The sequence below is a fragment of the Schistocerca cancellata genome, chromosome 1 (genome assembly GCF_023864275.1).
Source record: "Schistocerca cancellata isolate TAMUIC-IGC-003103 chromosome 1, iqSchCanc2.1, whole genome shotgun sequence".
NCBI classification, from domain to species: Eukaryota; Metazoa; Arthropoda; class Insecta; order Orthoptera; family Acrididae; genus Schistocerca; species Schistocerca cancellata.
Window position 1 is genome coordinate 799,885,538 of NC_064626.1, and position 19,005 is coordinate 799,904,542.

General features: G+C 38.3%; 1 protein-coding gene across 6 annotated transcripts in view; it reads left to right on the forward strand.

Moving 5' to 3' along the window:
* Window positions 1-19,005, forward strand: part of LOC126187852 (uncharacterized) — a 240,019-nt gene that overhangs the window by 66,678 nt on the left and 154,336 nt on the right. For all 6 annotated transcript variants that reach the window (XM_049929171.1, XM_049929214.1, XM_049929197.1 and 3 more), the window contains one exon: window positions 3,095-3,206. In XM_049929171.1, the coding sequence (XP_049785128.1) occupies window positions 3,095-3,206 (112 nt within the window). The remainder of the gene's footprint in view (window positions 1-3,094; window positions 3,207-19,005) is intronic.

A 19,005-nucleotide genomic window follows, 5' to 3' on the forward strand; every position in this document is an offset into this window, starting at 1 on the left:
GACAGAGCACTGAAAGACCTGAGTCGAAACAAGGCCCTGGGAGTAGACAACATTCCATTTGAACTACTGATGGCCTCGGGAGAGCCAGTCATGAAAAAACTCTACCATCTGGTGAGCACGATGTATGAGACAGGCGAAATACCCTCAGACTTCAAGAAGAATATAATAATTCCAATCCCAAAGAAAGCAGGTGTTGACAGATGTGAAAATTACCGAACTATCAGTTTAATAAGTCACAGCTGCAAAATTCTAACGCGAATTCTTTACAGACGAATGGAAAAACTGTTAGAAGCCGACCTCGGGGAAGATCAGTTTGGTTTCCGTAGAAATGTTGGAACACGTGAGGCAATACTGACCTTACGACTTATCTTAGAAGAAAGATTAAGAAAAGACAAACCTACGTTTCTAGCATTTGTAGACTTAGAGAAAGCTTTTGACAATGTTAACTGGAATACTCTCTTTCAAATTCTGAAGGTGGCAGGGGTAAAATACAGGGAGCGAAAGGCTATTTACAGTTTGTACAGAAACCAGATGGCAGTTATAAGAGTCGAGGGGCATGAAAGGGAAGCAGTGGTTGGGAAAGGAGTAAGACAGGGTTGTAGCCTCTCCCTGATGTTATTCAATCTGTATATTGAGCAAGCAGTAAAGGAAACAAAAGAAAAATTCGGAGTAGGTATTAAAATATATGGAGAAGAAGTAAAAACTTTGAGGTTCGCCAATGACATTGTAATTCTGTCAGAGACAGCAAAGGACTTGGAAGAGCAGTTGAACGGAATGGACAGTGTCTTGAAAGGAGGATATAAGATGAACATCAACAAAAGCAAAACGAGGATAATGGAATGTAGTCAAATTAAGTCGGGTGATGCTGAGGGAATTAGATTAGGAAATGAGACACTTAAAGTAGTAAAGGAGTTTTGCTATTTAGGGAGTAAAATAACCGATGATGGTCGAAGTAGAGAGGATATAAAATGTAGACTGGCAATGGCAAGGAAAGCGTTTCTCAAGAAGAGGCATTTGTTAACATCAAGTATAGATTTAAGTGTCAGGAAGTCGTTTCTGAAAGTGTTTGTATGGAGTGTAGCCATGTATGGAAGTGAAACGTGGACGATAACTAGTTTGGACAAGAAGAGAATAGAAGCTTTCGAAATGTGGTGCTACAGAAGAATGCTGAAGATAAGGTGGGTAGATCACATAACTAATGAGGAGGTATTGAATAGGATTGGGGAGAAGAGAAGTTTGTGGCACAACTTGACTAGAAGAAGGGATCGTTTGGTAGGACATGTTTTGAGGCATCAAGGGATCACAAATTTAGCATTGGAGGGCAGTGTGGAGGGTAAAAATCGTAGAGGGAGACCAAGAGATGAATACGCTAAGCAGATTCAGAAGGATGTAGGTTGCAGTAGATACTGGGAGATGAAGAAGCTTGCACAGGATAGAGTAGCATGGAGAGCTGCATCAAACCAGTCTCAGGACTGAAGACCACAACAACAACAACAAGAACTATAAGTAGAACTGTGTATGTGGTTTCTCCTGCAGCCTGCTTGTTTGTTATTGATTCCATTGTACTGCTCTGTGTAAATAATGTTACACCACTAACTGAATTGGACTGAATCCTTGCAGTTTATGGTCTGCCTAGATATAGATTTTTATTTGTATACATTAAAGTCCCATGTATGAATTGTATTACACCCAGAAAATTGACAGCCAACCCAGGCTAATTATCATTAGTCAAAAACACAAAGGTTTCGAAACAAGGCCTCTCTGTTCCAGTTTCAAGGCTTGTAAAAGTCAACAGGGTACAAGAACAATTCCAAATAATACTGAGAGTAATAAAGTCTGTTCTATCACATATATTTCAATTGAGTACACCAGGCAGATAGAAGAAGCCAGATGATACGAAAGTGACTGGGCTGCATTGGGGCCACAGCTTTATTTACAGAAGCAGACAATGGAGTTTGCCGATTACTTCTGGTACATTAACTAAGTAGAAGTAATTAAATAATGTAAATTTCTTCATTTTGGTACCCAAAATTTATTCAGTTATCAATTAATATTTTTCAGTTTTGCAAGACAAATTTACAGATTTCTGCAAACTTATTCCCTTATTTTGGGGCAAATGGTTTCATTTCATTATTACAAGGGCAAATCACATATAAATGAAACATTTTGAGGTGGTAGCCAGGGAAAATACAGGAGTTTTTCTGGAAGAAAGCACGGATCTTTGTTGCAAACCTTGGCCTCCATCCAGTACTGTTAGTGAGAGGTGCACCCTGGAATTATGCAACATGGTTTACAGTTTCTTGTGAATGAAGGTTTTACTACTTTTTAAGTATGTTGGTTTATGCTCAAACTATGGGAAAAGAATGCTTTGTTGTAATTAGTTTGAGAGAGGACATCATCTCTTTGAAACCGTATCAGAGCCCTTGCTTCTGTAAACAGACATGGTAGGACAGAATTTGGGCCTATCATAGAATTTTGGCATTTAACAGTGCTTCAAATCTCTCTTCAACTTCACCTAAAAAGTTGGTGCCTTGATGAGTTGCAATCACTTGCATTTCACATTATGTGGCAAGGGGATAATGCTTTTTTGCAGAAATGATCTTATCATGAGACTAGGAATAGTCATTACCTCTTTAAATGGAGAGCCAATATGAAGTTACAAGGGATTTTCACTGAAAGCTGGTCCTTATTTCTGCTTGGAAAACCTTGGCCACTATGCTCTGTAGTAGTGAACACAATCTGCTAATAATTTCCAAAAGGAGCATGACAACATTAGTATTGCCTGATACTGTGATCTTCATTAAGGTTGAATTGCCTACAAGTCAAAAGGCACTATGTGCACCCATGTCAGAACTTATTTGCTCTGGCATAACAACACCAGGTCTCACACTATAGCAATAAGCTAACATGCTTTGGGTGCTTTGAAAACACCATTAAAAATTACTTGTCAAGAGAAATGTTGATGCTGTTAATATTGGAAATTAGAAAAATGCTGATGCTGATAATTTAGAAAAATATTATCACAGGTCCATTTAAATTTGAACTACTCTAAAATTTAATCCTTTATTGATTAATTCATCTATTTTTGTTGCAGTAGTGGACCATTATTGAGTCTGTCAGAATTGTGGGGTAGTGAAAGTAGCGGGCATAATCGAAAATCGTCAAATATAGAACAACGTCTTGAAGAAGAAGTATATCGTCGACAGGTAAGTCCTCATTTATCAGATAACTATTATGTGATGTATTTACTACTTTATTTAAGGTATATTATCATGGTGTGCTTGCTATCTTCACTTGTATTGTCATTAAATATGAAAGTGACATTTATTAACATTTATGCCAAAATGTACTAGATTGTACAGAGGAAGAAAGAAGTTTTCTACAAGTAGGACAATGCTAGTGCAACATTTTACAAAGTGTTCAGTAATGTTTAACTTGGTACTAGAAGGTAAAAAACAGGGAAATATTGCTGCAGTAGGCAGATATTAGAATATGTAAAACAAATGATGAGGTACAATATGTAGTAGATGTAGAGATTAAAGTTTTGGTACAACATAGAAGCAGATAGAGGACAGTACCAAACTAAAAAAAATTATTTGCCCAGAATTCTTGCCAAATATCCACCTAGCAGTACTTAAGTACTGCAGAATGTATATATTCTTTATTGTCATCACTTTTCTATAATTTGGCTTCTCTTCTTTCATATTAGTACAAAGTCATGTAAGTAAATTTTACAGTAAAATTTCAGTAAGACAGTGGCTTCCACATTGGTGAAAACTATAAAAAATAATTGCTGAACAGAGGCTTGTGTAATAACATCCTGTGCTGACTGTGAGGCACCGCAGAGGCAATCAGAATCGAGCTCAGATTGGTAACAATAGGTAACTTATTGTTATTTTTGGTTCTCTCTGTCTTTACCTTATTGAAAGTTGAAAACTCTTCAACATGGATGCTTTTTGCTTTTTTGACAAAGCATCAGTAATAGTTATATTGTGGTCATTATGAGAGGATGATACTTGTCTTTCTTTCAGCATTTGTAGACTGAATAATGGTTTTGTTTGTTGTTGTTGTGGTCTTCAGTCCAGAGACTGGTTTGATGCAGCTCTCCATGCTACTCCATCCTGTGCAAGCCTCTTCATCTCCAAATAACTACTGCAGCCTACATTCTTCTGAATCTGCTTAGTGTATTCATCCTTTGGTCTCCCTTTATGATTTTTACCCTGCATGCTTCCCTCCAATACTAAATTGGTGATCCATTATGCTTCAGAACATGTCCCATTAACCAATCCCTTCTTCTAGCCAAGTTGCGCCACAAATTCCTCTTCTCCCCCGTTCTATTCAGTATCTCCTCATTAGTTATGTGATCTACCCATCTAATCATCAGCATTCTTCTGTAGCACATTTGGAAAGCTTCTATTCTCTTCTTGTCTAAACTATTTATCGTCCATGTTTCACTTCCATACGTGGCTACACTCCATACAAATACTTTCAGAAAAGATTTCCGGACACTTAAATCTATACTCGATGTTAACAAACTACTCTCCTGCAGAAACGCTTTCCTTGCCATAGCCAGTCTACATTTTATATCCTCTCTACTTCGACCATCATCAGTTATTTTGCTCCCCAAATAGCAAAACTCCTTTACTACTTTAAGTGTCTCATTTCCTTATCTAATTCCCTCAGCATCACCCGATTTAATTCGACTACATTCCATTATCCTCGTTTTGCTTTTGTTGATGTTCATCTTATGCCCTCCTTTCAAGACACTGTCCATTCCGTTCAACTGCTTTTCCAAGTCCTTTGCTGTCTCTGACAGAATTACAATGTCATTGGCGAACCTCAAAGTTTTTATTTCTTCTCCATGGATTTTAATACCTACTCCGAACTTTTCTTTTGTTTCCTTTACTGCTTGCTCAATATACAGATGGAATAAGATCAGAGATCTGCTACAACCTTCTCTCACTCCTATCTCAACCATTGCTTTCCCTTTGATGCCCCTCAACTTTTATAACTACAATCTGGTTTCTGTACAAGTTGTAAATAGCCTTTTGCTCCTTGTATTTTACACCTGCCATTTTCAGAATTTGAAAGAGAGTATTCCAGTCAGCATTATCAAAAGCCTTTTGTGAGTCTACAAATGCTAGAAACATAAGTTTGCCTTTCCTTAATCAGTATACTCTCCTATGCCTTGACTACTGAAACTTGCACATTGAATGCAGATGTTGCACATAAATTAAATGGCCACTGTTCATCATGTGTGGCACTTATAAAGACTTCCTGAATGTGGAAGAAAAATCATTCCTTCCAGAATGATCTTTCTTGAAACAAGAAAATCCTTCTAGTGAACACCCCCCCCCCCCCCCCCCCCCACACACACACACACAGACCACAGACAGACAGACAGACAGAAGTGAACATTCTGTTGCAAATGATAGACATTTTTCCTCTCACAGGTCAGTTTTATAATGCTTGAATAATATTCATAGGATTCAACTATGAAAAATCCCACACATTCCTACAAGAACTACTCGAATTTCGTATGAGAAAATGACTTTTGATAAGTAAACTCATAGCAGCCTTGTGTAACTGCACGGAATTCACTCAATTTATTGAAGTTATTTCATGAGGAAAATCAAACTATAACATGAGATCAGAAACATACTCAAGTAGCGTTACACTTCAATCACCCAGTCAGAAGATAGCTGGTGTCAAAGTATTCATTGATGGACCGTCAGTGTCCATTAGAGTGTGAGGAATTTTTGAGCATAAACTGTTCTAATCTTGAGGCAGCAGCAAGCTCTTTCATGGAAGTGTTTCTGGAAGGCTTTGCTGTTATTAGTATGTTAGCAAGTGAAGCAAATTATCTTTGAGTTTCCACCAGACTAATACTGTTACCAGGGAGCTGAACTGCAAGTAAAAAATGAAGAAAGAAGTGGACTCAAACTTGCAACTTCTTGTCTACACTGTATGACATTTACCACTAGACAACGAGCAGATACAACACTGTAACAAATGGAGCAGAAGACAACATTTCCTCCATACAATTCTGCATCCTGCAGTGATGCCAGACCTTGCAGATGGCAAGACTAAGAATTCTGATGGGGGACCTAAGTGAACAACTGATATGTAGCCTCTGTGGCGGCTAGGTTAACAACTGACATTTACCCTCTGTGGCGGCTAGGTTTTATGTCTAAGACTCTACAGTTGAAAATGGGTGTTAGGTTGAAATTGGCCAATAGTTGTGAATAAAGCATCTTATTCAAATAATGTACATTCTCAGCAGGGCCATGACTTCTTTTAATCAATATTTGTTAGCTGTGAACCCAAGCATAAGAAAAATAATTCTGAACTGTTCATTATTTAGCACAAGGTACAAATATTAGATGAGGAAACGTCTTTAAAACTTTGATTAAAAAGTTACACCAAAAATTCTAATCATTGTTGTAAGTTCTGTCATTGAGCAAACTTCGAATGTGTAACTTTTGAATTTAACTTTTTTTTGATCAGTTAAATATATTACACAGGGCCCCATTATTCTCTTTGATTGGTGTGAAACTACATGTTTCTAAGTGTTGAAAAAGAATTGTGCCAGGTGACTCAGATTATGAACAAGGATATTTTTTCTGAGCATAGGTCCACACACATTCCATTTACATTTTCCCAGCTCTACAGCTTCACTGTATTAGAAAATTGGACTTTTCTTAGTGTATAGTTATTGTGTGTCCATTGATATGGACTGTCTATTACTCCACCTCCTTGCCTTCCTTCTGCTTTCATTCATGAATATGGAGGCAAATGTTGATAGTATTAGAGTTAGCTTATTATGTACTTTGTGCAATCTTTTAGAAAAGATTATGTATTTATCCTAGTTACAGAAATTTTGCCTGTAACCTGATAGTAAATCTGGTCTCTTTGGACATTATTATATTTACCAATGTGATGTTTCTTTTAGCTATTGAGTTATTGTTATTTAAGCTGACATATCTCAGACCTCTTCTATTATTTGATGCTCACCTCCTTCCTGCTAGTCTTCTGCCTAGTCTGTGCATGTGCTCTGTGTGTTCACATTTCTAACCAATTTTGTGACTGTAAAAAGAGTTTTTGCCCATAGATGTGTTTCTACTTGACAGTTATTTGCTTATTTTAATCCTCTTGACTGATTAAAAATTTATGCCACAGTGGGACCAAAGCCGTATCTTTGCTCTTTAAAAACAGATGCCTTTTTGTGAAACATCCAACAAATCTTGTGGATTGATTGTGCTGTGTTCTGAAGGTTCATTTCAGCCCATATATATCTGAATATTGTAAATTTTGTTTTGAAAATTATTTATCTTTTTGTGACTTTATTAAAGCAAAACAGTGTCATTAATATTGTGAACCAAATTATCCGTACTCTTGATAGAAGTGTTGTTCATTAGAGTTACCATGAGGCATCAATACTTTTAAAGCATCATATCCAAGTAGCATACAACATTTATTCAACAGGAGCAAGGAATAATTAACTACTCTGAAGGAAAGAATAAATGTCTGTCAATGAACGTATCACTAATCATAAATACTTTGCGCACTGTGTTGTGTCACTATAATCGTCGTTGCAACATACAATCACTACAAATGTATTCATATGAAAATCTTGAGTTGTAGGCAGCACAACCTAGGTTGTACTCTGGAAGAACTGGTAATAGAAATTTGTCAAACCAGTGATCCTCTCCTAAATTATGTTGCAGATTCCACAACAATAAGGAAGGTTTCTGTGGCTTATCAGTAGACAGAGCGTAAACAATAAAAATAGTGTACAGGACTTGTATCGTAGCCGAAAAATCTTAATATTGTGTCTCCCCCCTTTTTTTTGTTAAAGAAAAAGGAAAACAGAAGGAAATTTCAGTGCTGTGTTAGCTGTCGGTACCATTCTACCCATTGCTCCCACCAGTTGTACTTTTATTTACTTTTCATTTACCAAATACTTGAGATACATATTTTTGAGGTGAGGATAAGTACAATATTTCTAGATTTGTGCGGGTAGAAATATACTAGTCTGTTTTATAAACAGCCTTCCTCTTATTTTCATTGTTTATAATTTTAAGGTATTCAATTTTTTTTCTTTTGGGGATAGCATAGTAGAAAGGAATGATTCTTTGATTCAGAGCCTCTTTCCTTTTGTATTCTCTGGCTAGAATAATTTATGTAAACTCTTTTCCTATATTAAGTTGTAATTAATATTTTGACTTTTTTTTTTTACACTGGCATCACTTTGGATGTCTTAGTAAATTTAATACTGATTGCTTATGAAAAATGATTTGAGCTTCTCAGTAATACCATTTTTCATTTACATCTTCGGAAATTAAGTGTGAAGATTTGATAGTGGTAATATATTTTTTGTGACTGAATCCTAGTTGAATTTGGAATGAGCAAGAGTCCAGATGTAATATGTTACTGTCCTTACAAATGCAAATTAAAGGTAACAGTATACTTTTACCAATAGAAATGAACAGAAGCCATATTTCTTAAGTGATATTTTGTGAGTTCCACCAGATTGCATGCTTTATGATCTGAAACTTGTTGATAACTTTGTGTTCTATGCTGTAAGCACTCTGATGAGTGGTTGTTAGCCTGATAGACGTAATCTGTAGTAGCTTTTACTTGCCTATTTTAGTTATCATATGCATCTGAACTATTGTCTCTTGATTTTAAAATTGGATAATGTAAACATCCAAACATTACAATTTGCCATATAAAGTTTATGGATATGAACTGCAATTCAAGTGCAGAATTTGGATTGGGCACAACTCCATTGCTGTCATACATATTCTCCGTTGAACTCTTTCATAGTAATTTTTGTCGTCTTTCTTGTTGGATCAGTGAGAAAAGTAGGTAGCTGTACCCTACTATATTTACTGTACTACTGTTGTGCAATAGTAGAGTCCTTGATTTTTTTAACCATAATCTTGTTGCACCTAAAGACAATTTTGTTTTCATGTTCCTCATTTTATTGTGTTTTCTCTCTGCATTGAGTACATAGTTTTGCGTTTCTATTGGTGAATACTTGCATAGTGAAGATGTAATCTGGGAGGTAGTCGTCTTCTACTGTAAATTATATATTTGATAGAAGTTGTTACCTTGAATGAGTTTGCTGTTTGCAGAAACATTAGGTTGATTTATATGAATGTATTTGCTGATTATTGCTGATACCATGGTGCTGATTTAGTTGTGCACAGGTGCAATGACATAAGTGATGTGGAAAAGCACTGGAAAAGTAAGACAATGAGACGTCTACAAGAAAAAGGGTATTAAATTGGGAATACATGGAATGTACAAAACCAGGAAGAAAACAGTTTAAAATCAATACTGAATACTAAATGATATCATATGTGAAGGATTAGCTATATATCTCAACTCACTGTACTGGAGTGTAAAATTTGCAGTGTACACCAAGTGAAGAGCCCAGAACCATTCTGAAGAATGTAACTTGCCAAAAAAATGCAGAGGAAGATATTTTTAAATGAAACACAAAGTGAAAAATGAAAATTGTGAATGTGCAGCCTATTATTGTAAAATAAGGTGAGCAGAATGTGTTAACTGAAACACATAATATGACACAAAGTTTCTCTTGTAACAAGCAGCTTGGTGGAAAAGACATATGACTTTGAACTGTTTTGTTATCTTCACCAAAGGCGACAAAGTAAATATTCCAGAATTCGAATCAAGAATGACTGTCAATGTGCCTAACTTAGAGGTAGATATCCTTGGAGTAGTGAAGCAACTTAAGTCACTTAAGAAAAGCAAGTCATCCAGTCCAGACTGTATACCATTTAGATTCCTTTCAGAGTATTCAGAGTATGCTGATGCAATAGCTCCATACTTAACAATCATATATAACTGCTTGCTCAACAAATGATCCATACCCAAAGACTGGAAAATTGCACAGGTCATACCAATATTCAAGAAAGGCAATAGGAATAATCCACCTAATTACAGGCCCGTATCATTAATGTCGATATGCAGCAGGATGTTGGAACATATATTGTGTTCAAACATTATGAATTACATCGAACAGAACGGTCTATTGACACACAGTCAACATGCTTTTAGAAAACTTCGTTCTTGCAAAATACGACTAGCTCTTTAATCATACAAAGTTTTGAGTTCTATCGACAAGGGATTACAAATTGTTTCCATATTTCTAGATTTCCAAAGGCTGTACCTCGCAAGCGACTTGTAGTCATATTGCATGCTTATGGAATATCGTCTGTTATGTGAATGGATTCGTGATTTCCTGTCAGAGAGGTCACAGTTCATAGTAATTGGCAAAGTCATCAAGTAAAACAGAAGTGATTTCTGAGGTAGTGTTATAGGCCCTCTGCGTACCTTATTTATATAAACGATTTAGGAGACAATCTGAGCAGCTGTCTTAGGTTGTTTGTAGATGATGCTGCCATTTATTGTCTAGTAAAATCCTCACAAGATCAGAACAAATTGTAAAACTATTGAGAAAAGATATGTGTATAGTGCGAAAATTGGCAGTTGACCCTAAATAATGAAAAATGTGAGATCATCCACATGCATCCTAAAAGGAATCCATTAAACTTTGGTTACACAATAAATCAATCAAATCTAAATGGTGTAAATTCAACTAAATACCTAGGAATTACAATTACAAACAAATTGGAAAGAATACATAGAAAATGCTGTGGTGAAGGAAAACTGAAGAATGCGTGTTATAGGCAGAACACTTAGAAGACCTACTAAAGTGACTGCCTACACTTCACTTGTCCATCCTCTTTTGGAGCACTGCTGCACGGTGTGCAATCCTTACTGGATAGAATTAACTTAGTACATTGAGGAAGTTCAAAGAAGAGATATAGGGGAGAGAGTGACACGGATATGATACAGAATTTGGGGCAGACATAATTAAAACAAAGGCATTTATCATTGCGGTGGAAACTTCCCATTAAATTTTACTTCCCAACTTTCACCTCCGAATACGAAAATATTTTGTGGACACCGACCTACATAGTGAGAAACAATCATCGTAATAAAATAAGGGAAATCAGAGCTCGTGTGGAAATATATAGGTGTTGGTTTTTTTCTGCGCTCTGTTTGAGAGTGGAATAATAGACAGTTATTGTCAAGGTAGTTCTATGAACCCTCTGCCAGCACTTATGTGTGATTTGTAGTGTATCCATGTAGATTTATAAGGGGCATTAAAAAAGAAATGAGCCGGAGGCATAATTACAGAAAACAGTACCTGTATGTTAGAAGTGTGACACAAGGCAGTGAATGACTGCAATGTTAGCCAGTTCTGCACGTACAGCTGGACATTGTCGTCCGAGGTGAATTGTTTGCCCCCTCAGAGCCTTTTTAAGGGGACCAAAAATGGTGTAATCACAGGGAGAGACATCCGGACTGTATGGAGGGTGGCCGAGAACCTCCCATTTGAATTTCTGCAGGACTGTGTTGGCCATATGAGGCTTTGCATTGTCCTCAAGCAGAATGACCCCATGAGTGAGATCGCCTGGTCGTTTTGATGTGATCGCTTGGTGAAGGGTGGTCAAGGTTTGCGAGTGATGCTGGGCATTAACTATTGTCCTGTGCTGCAGGAAGTGAATCAGAAGGGAGTCCCCTTAAAAAGGCTCCGAGGGGCAAAGGATTCACTATGGATGACAACGTCCAGCTGTACATGTGGAACTCGTTAACATCGCAGCTCCGGGAATGTTATGAGACAGCCATTCACCGCCTTGTGTCACAGTGGGACAAGTGTCTCAACAGCCAGGGTCAATACTTCTACACATACAGGTAGTGGTTTCTGTAATTATGCCTCTTGGCTCGTTTATTTTTGAACGCCCCTTGTAGGTTCAGATGTAGATCACCTATAGAAGAGGGAATAAAATCATAACTTTTGCCCCTCACTTAATAGCTCAGCTCTACTTCTGCAGTCTTTTTTATAAAAGTAAATAATCTAGTATTGCTGCATAAAATTAACATGCAAGACTATATTCAAGTGGATTTTATTTGAAGGAAAAAATTAAAAATAATAATTTGTAAGATTTGTTAGATATTAAGATTTGTAACTTCCACCTCAAGCTACTGTTTTGTCAATTTTTCTATCTGTTATTTGATTCTGATGCATAAGACAGCAAACAGTTTTCACACAAAACTCATTATATTTTTAAACAGAACAAAATTACTTTCTTAAATGAAAAGTTGTGTATTACATAACTTTGCTACATAACAGAATAAGACTAATCACAAATACAGTGTAGCTGTAAGGGACACAGTGAAATGTAAATTCTGTAAAAATTGTAGGTCTGCTGTGGAAGAATTAGTCTTTTGTTTATCTATTTATGGTTTACATTGCAACTGAAACTAAAAAGATATGCAAGCATTCATGGTAGTTTCCTTTGAATGGTGTGAAATAAATAATTATTTTGATGTTCTCTCTCTCTCTCTCTCTCTCTCTCTCTCTCTCTCTCTCTCTCTCTGAAACCTGAAACTTCGTCATATTGTACACCATAACAGCTTCACCAACATGTTAGCTCTCAAGCAAGTGAATGGGTACAGTATACAAATAAGTGAAATGGACATACAGCATGTTATCATCATCACGCCCATAACAGATTAAGTGCCGTTGTTAGGGATGATCCACCAGTCATCTTTTCCTTGGCTGGTCCATGTAGCTTCTTCTTTATAGATGACCAGTAAACTCCCGATTCTTTAAAGAATCGAACTCTCATGTTTGAAACAGATTTAAACATTGGATTTCTTTACAGATGAGTTGAGGTGGTAAATATCTGACATTAAGCACGTAAGCAAGAAAAAGTTTACAAAATGTTTGAAATTATACTTAAAATTTGTTATAAGTTGCTAAGCGCTCCCATTATGAAATACTGGATGAAAATACTCTGGGTAATTTGCGCTCTGTTTTAAGGGAAAGCAAGTTTTCCACACATCTCGTATATCCCCTGAATTGTGTGTCGTACAATGATATAATTTTGCAGGTATATTCAGTGGTATGTATGCATACTGTCTGCAAACTGTATTATGAATAGAACTGGTAGTGAAGAAGTAACAAATTAAAACGTGTCTGATGCTGAAGTGTTGCTGCATGAACAATGAAAATATAGGAAGTGATAAACTTTTTTTCTTTCTTAATTTTGTGGTGGATGTCAGAGTGAGAAAAAATTCTGTAAAAGTTTACAATTATGTGTAAAGTTTGTTGGAAGTTGCCAAGTTCTTTCATTATCAAATACTGGATGAGTTAAGTCTGGGTATTTGCACACCATCAGTTATGCAGCCTCAAGACATGCAGTTTTTAACTGTAATATTTGTCTTACTCTGTTAAACTTTTAACTTAAGATTATATCTCTTAATGAATAATTATGATAGCATTTCAAATTTTTGAATTTGGTCAATAATTATCTGAAATATTGAAAACCAACTTTTGATGCCTCTGAAAGCAATTAGATAGGCAATCTGCAACTGATACTGAGTTCCAGGATAGTTGCTTATTACTCTAGATATGCAAGAACTAACTTTGACACAAGTTTCATCTAATGAAAAAAGATGAGACAGGATATGATGGGCTTTGTTAGTATTGTGTTGTGTTTTCTGCTTGTTGTTCACAGGCATTGTAGCTGAATACTAGCCCCATTTTTTTCTGATGAGCCACACTTATAGACACCACATAGAATAAAAGTTCAGAAATTTATAACAAGATCATTCTTTTTAATCCTTTTTATGACATTGGCACAATTTTGATAGCAATGGCTAAAACTCACTGTTATCATTTCTCAAATATAACTAAAATCCTGAATTATTGCTGCTTAAAAATATGTTGGGTTCAACAAAAACAACTCCTTCCCAAATGTTTCTCACAGAAAACAGCCTGCCATTGACCATGACTGTTGTCTTTGTCTAGCAGGTTGTTGTCTGTTTTAAGTCCGTGGTTGTGATTTTGTAATGTATTCTGAAATCAGTGTTCCATGATTGGGAAGGGGTGGGGGTAGAGAGAGTGGGAGGGGGGGTGGGAGGGAGAAGGGGAGAGAGGGGGGGGGGGGAGTGGGGAGGGAAGAGCGATGCTTTCAAGGCTGATGGACACATCTCAACCAGGAATTTTTCACTCCATCAGTCTCTATATGATCAATATCTGCCTGAAATATTGCAGTAAGGATGATGCACAAACTTTTTTCTTTGAAAGTATCTCATTTCTTTGGCCCAGACTCCAATGATTAATGTGTAATATTTACAGTATCCTGTCTGGATGTGCCCAATGTGCTACTTGTTCAGTCTGTGATACATTTGATAAAAGCGGATTTCTACTACTGATGTTAATGACAAGATCGAATTGGTTGTGCAAACAAAATTTCATTTAAGAAAATGAGAACAATCTATGAATTAAAAGTACTCTTCAGGCAACATGCTCAGCAAGGGTTAATGTATCTCTTCATTGCATGTAAATATTTCAGTCTTTCTGCTAACAATCAGAAAAATAATTTACAAAATAAACCACTCATGAACCTATTCTCCCAAGCATAAAGGAGTTGTAGAGATGTGACAGAAAGAAGTGATTATCTCTATTGCTTCACCACTCAAAAAACAAGCAACATTTGGTGAGAGATTTATTTTTAATTTCATATGGAAGCACAGATCAGAACAAAATTTCTGTCATGATACGCTTCCTACATATGATGGGTCACAGAAAGTGGAGGAGCCTCCCAGAAGAGTGCACTAATCATAATATTCCCATTCGGGCATCCCCTGGGCAACAGTGAACCACTGGCTAATCCTTCCAGTTGGTGCTGCAACACAGCAAACATGGTCACTACAGAAACTGTTAAACCAGATAACTTAACTCTTTTTCATTAGAAGCCATTCTCTTTTGCTAACATTCAGACTTTCTCCTTAATTTTGAATAAGAAGAATCAAGTTGCTGATGTACAACAACACAGGGGTAGAGCTATTATTTCTTCTAACAACATACAGCACATTTCATCACATTTGCAAGGAAGAAAAATTGTTAATATTCAATGCAAAGAAAGTTCTTGAGTGGTACTTCAGACCTCCTGTGAAGAAAACTTAAACTTAAGAGTTTACAGTAGTTTTATTTATTTTATTTATTTAGCGTATGGCTCATAACATCACAGTAAAAATTACAGAAACAACACGATTTAAAAAAAATCACATATGTATAAACAGAGCAATAAATAACAGTTTGTATATAAGGACACCGCCAATTGTAAATTTACACTCACAGAAGAGCAATCACAAGCAGACGTCCAGCTTAGATAATAAATAGTCGATTGCCTCTTGGGTCGCCATTAGGAAATCCTGTGGGTCACCCTCGTATGCCCTTAGTGGGCATTCCTGCATGATGTGTTTGACTGTCTGTCTCTCAGCACCACAGTCACAAGCGGCCGAAGGAAGTTTACCCCACCTGTGTAAGGAGTCGGCGCATCTCCCACAGTTGGTTCTGATGCAGTTAGTTATACAGTAGTTATACAGTAGCACTCCACAGCAAATACACTCCTGGAAATTGAAATAAGAACACCGTGAATTCATTGTCCCAGGAAGGGGAAACTTTATTGACACATTCCTGGGGTCAGATACATCACATGATCACACTGACAGAACCACAGGCACATAGACACAGGCAACAGAGCATGCACAATGTCGGCACTAGTACAGTGTATATCCACCTTTCGCAGCAATGCAGGCTGCTATTCTCCTATGGAGACGATCGTAGAGATGCTGGATGTAGTCCTGTGGAACGGCTTGCCATGCCATTTCCACCTGGCGCCTCAGTTGGACCAGCGTTCGTGCTGGACGTGCAGACCGCGTGAAACGACGCTTCATCCAGTCCCAAACATGCTCAATGGGGGACAGATCCGAAGATCTTGTTGGCCAGGGTAGTTGACTTACACCTTCTAGAGCACGTTGGGTGGCACGGGATACATGCGGACGTGCATTGTCCTGTTGGAACAGCAAGTTCCCTTGCCGGTCTAGGAATGGTAGAACGATGGGTTCGATGACGGTTTGGATGTACCGTGCACTATTCAGTGTCCCCTCGACGATCGCCAGTGGTGTACGGCCAGAGTAGGAGATCGCTCCCCACACCATGATGCCGGGTGTTGGCCCTGTGTGCCTCGGTCGTATGCAGTCCTGATTGTGGCGCTCACCTGCACGGCGCCAAACACGCATACGACCATCATTGGCACCAAGGCAGAAGCGACTCTTATCGCTGAAGACGACACGTCTCCATTCGTCCCTCCATTCACGCCTGTCGTGACACCACTGGAGGCGGGCTGCACGATGTTGGGGCATGAGCGGAAGACGGCCTAACGGTGTGCGGGACCGTAGCCCAGCTTCATGGAGACGGTTGCGAATGGTCCTCGCCGATACCCCAGGAGCAACAGTGTCCCTAATTTGCTGGGAAGTGGCGGTGCGGTCCCCTATGGCACTGCGTAGGATCCTACGGTCTTGGTGTGCATCCGTGCGTCGCTGCGGTCCGGTCCCAGGTCGACGGGCACGTGCACCTTCCGCCGACCACTGGCGACAACATCGATGTACTGTGGAGACCTCACGCCCCACGTGTTGAGCAATTCGGCGGTACGTCCACCCGGCCTCCCGCATGCCCACTATATGCCCTCGCTCAAAGTCCGTCAACTGCACATACGGTTCACGTCCACGCTGTCGCGGCATGCTACCAGTGTTAAAGACTGTGATGGAGCTCCGTATGCCACGGCAAACTGGCTGACACTGACGGCGGCGGTGCACAAATGCTGCGCAGCTAGCGCCATTCGACGGCCAACACCGCGGTTCCTGGTGTGTCCGCTGTGCCATGCGTGTGATCATTGCTTGTACAGCCCTCTCGCAGTGTCCGGAGCAAGTATGGTGGGTCTGACACACCGGTGTCAATGTGTTCTTTTTTCCATTTCCAGGAGTGTAGAATAGTTGACTTTCAATGCATTTTACAGTGATGGAATCAGTACATCAGAAGCTCAAGTTCACAGCTCTGTACTTACTTTCTGTATGCATGAGAGCAATAGCTTCAACACACTGAATTTCTTTTAAGAGGGCAATGTCAAAATCTGTATTAACTTTCTTGATGTGTGAGAGCCAAAACTTCAGCATGCTGAATTTCTTGAATGTCAAACTACACTTGAGTGTCATTGAATCAAACAATAGTAGAGGACAGGAAGCATGAACAGTTGTTATAGGAAGATTTTATAACAAAAATTTCCTTTGTCATTGAGGACTGTATTTCACAAAAAAAAGTGTGTTGTTAGGCTGCAGTATCTGCAATGTGAGGCCACTGGAAGTTTCGTGTATGTTCAGAAGGCAAAATAAAAAATATAATTCAGAAGAAGATCAAGATGATATGATTTAGACATTTTTTCCTCACATGAAAAATATAGGTAGAAAATGGAATGTTTGCTTCATCTGTCACCGGTTTTGACAAAACTGTAGTTGAATAATTTTATATTATTTTATTCTATTTTTTTTATTTTTTTTTGAGTCATCAGTCTTCTGACTGATTTGATGCAGCTTGCAATGAATTCCTCTCCTCTGCCACTACTTTTCAGTTCAGAGTAGCACTTGCAACCTACATCCTCAATTACGGGGGAAGATTGGAAAGTAATACTACCAAAAAGTTTAATAGGTAACAAAATAAAAAAAAAATCACAGATGAACTTATAGCTTTTACCAATTTTTCTACATAGTCTTCAATGTTTTGAACACATTTCTCCCATCATGGCACCAGGTTCAGTATGCTCTTTTCATAGAAGTCCATTTGTTTGGAGCATATCCATTTGTGGACTGCTGATTTTGCTTCCACATCTGTTGCAAGGTATTGGTTGGCCAGCAATCTCTTTTTTTGGACCAGACAGGTGAAAGTCCAATGGTATAAAGTCCGTACTGTATGGTGGCTGCTGGAGTACCTCACTTCCAAATTTGACGATTTTATCACAAGCAGGAACACCAACATGGGCGTGATCAGTCTCATGAAGTTTGACAGCATCAGAATTATTGTTGTGTTTGTCACAAAGGGTGCAGCACAACTTAACCAAAGTTTTAATGTAGGCTGTAGCATCCACAGTGGTCTCGTGTTCAGCAAAGTCCACCAATAACACATTATGCATATCCCACGACACTGCTAGAAGCACTTTCCTAGCAGAGTAATTTACTTTGTATTTTTTTCATACTGGAGAACCAGCATGTTTCCATTCCGTAGAGGCCTGCTTGGTTTCGGGCTTGTAGTGATATGTTTATGACTCATCATCAGTGATGATTCCTTTCAGAAAGTTGTGTCCTTCTGCGGTGTAATGCATTAAGTGATCCAAGCTTATCATCATTCATGGGTCCTTGTGGTTGTTGTCATGTTCTGTGGCACCCAGCGAGCACTGACTTTATGAAATTTCAGCATGGAATGAACAATATCATTCACTGCACCGTAGGAAATGTTGAACCACTGCTATAAGGTTCAAAATTGCTGCCTCAGTGGCTCTGACATTCTGTGGGCTTGCAGCTGTTACTGGCCGCTTGGAGCATGGCGAATCACGAAGGTTCACATCACCACTTGGGAATATGTGCACCACCTGTAAACACTGCTACAGTCCAAACAGTTTTCCTCATACACACCATGCAAGTCCCTGTGAATTTCACTTGGTTTATGTCCTGTGGCCCACAAATATCGAACTGCACTTTGCTGCTCTTCACAAATTGAAGACAATAACATGTACATTATTTTTGCTTTGTATTTCAGGCTTTTGACTGGAATACTCTCTTTCAAATTTTAAAGGTGGCAGGGGTAAAATACAGGGAGCGAAAGGTTATTTACAATTTGTACAGAAACCAGATGGCAGTTATAAGACTCGAGGGGCATGAAAGGGAAGCAGTGGTTGGGAAGGGAGTGAGACAGGGTTGTAGCCTCTCCCCGGTGTTATTCAATCTGTATATTGAGCAAGCAGTAAAGGAAACAAAAGAAAAATTTGGAGTAGGTATTAAAAT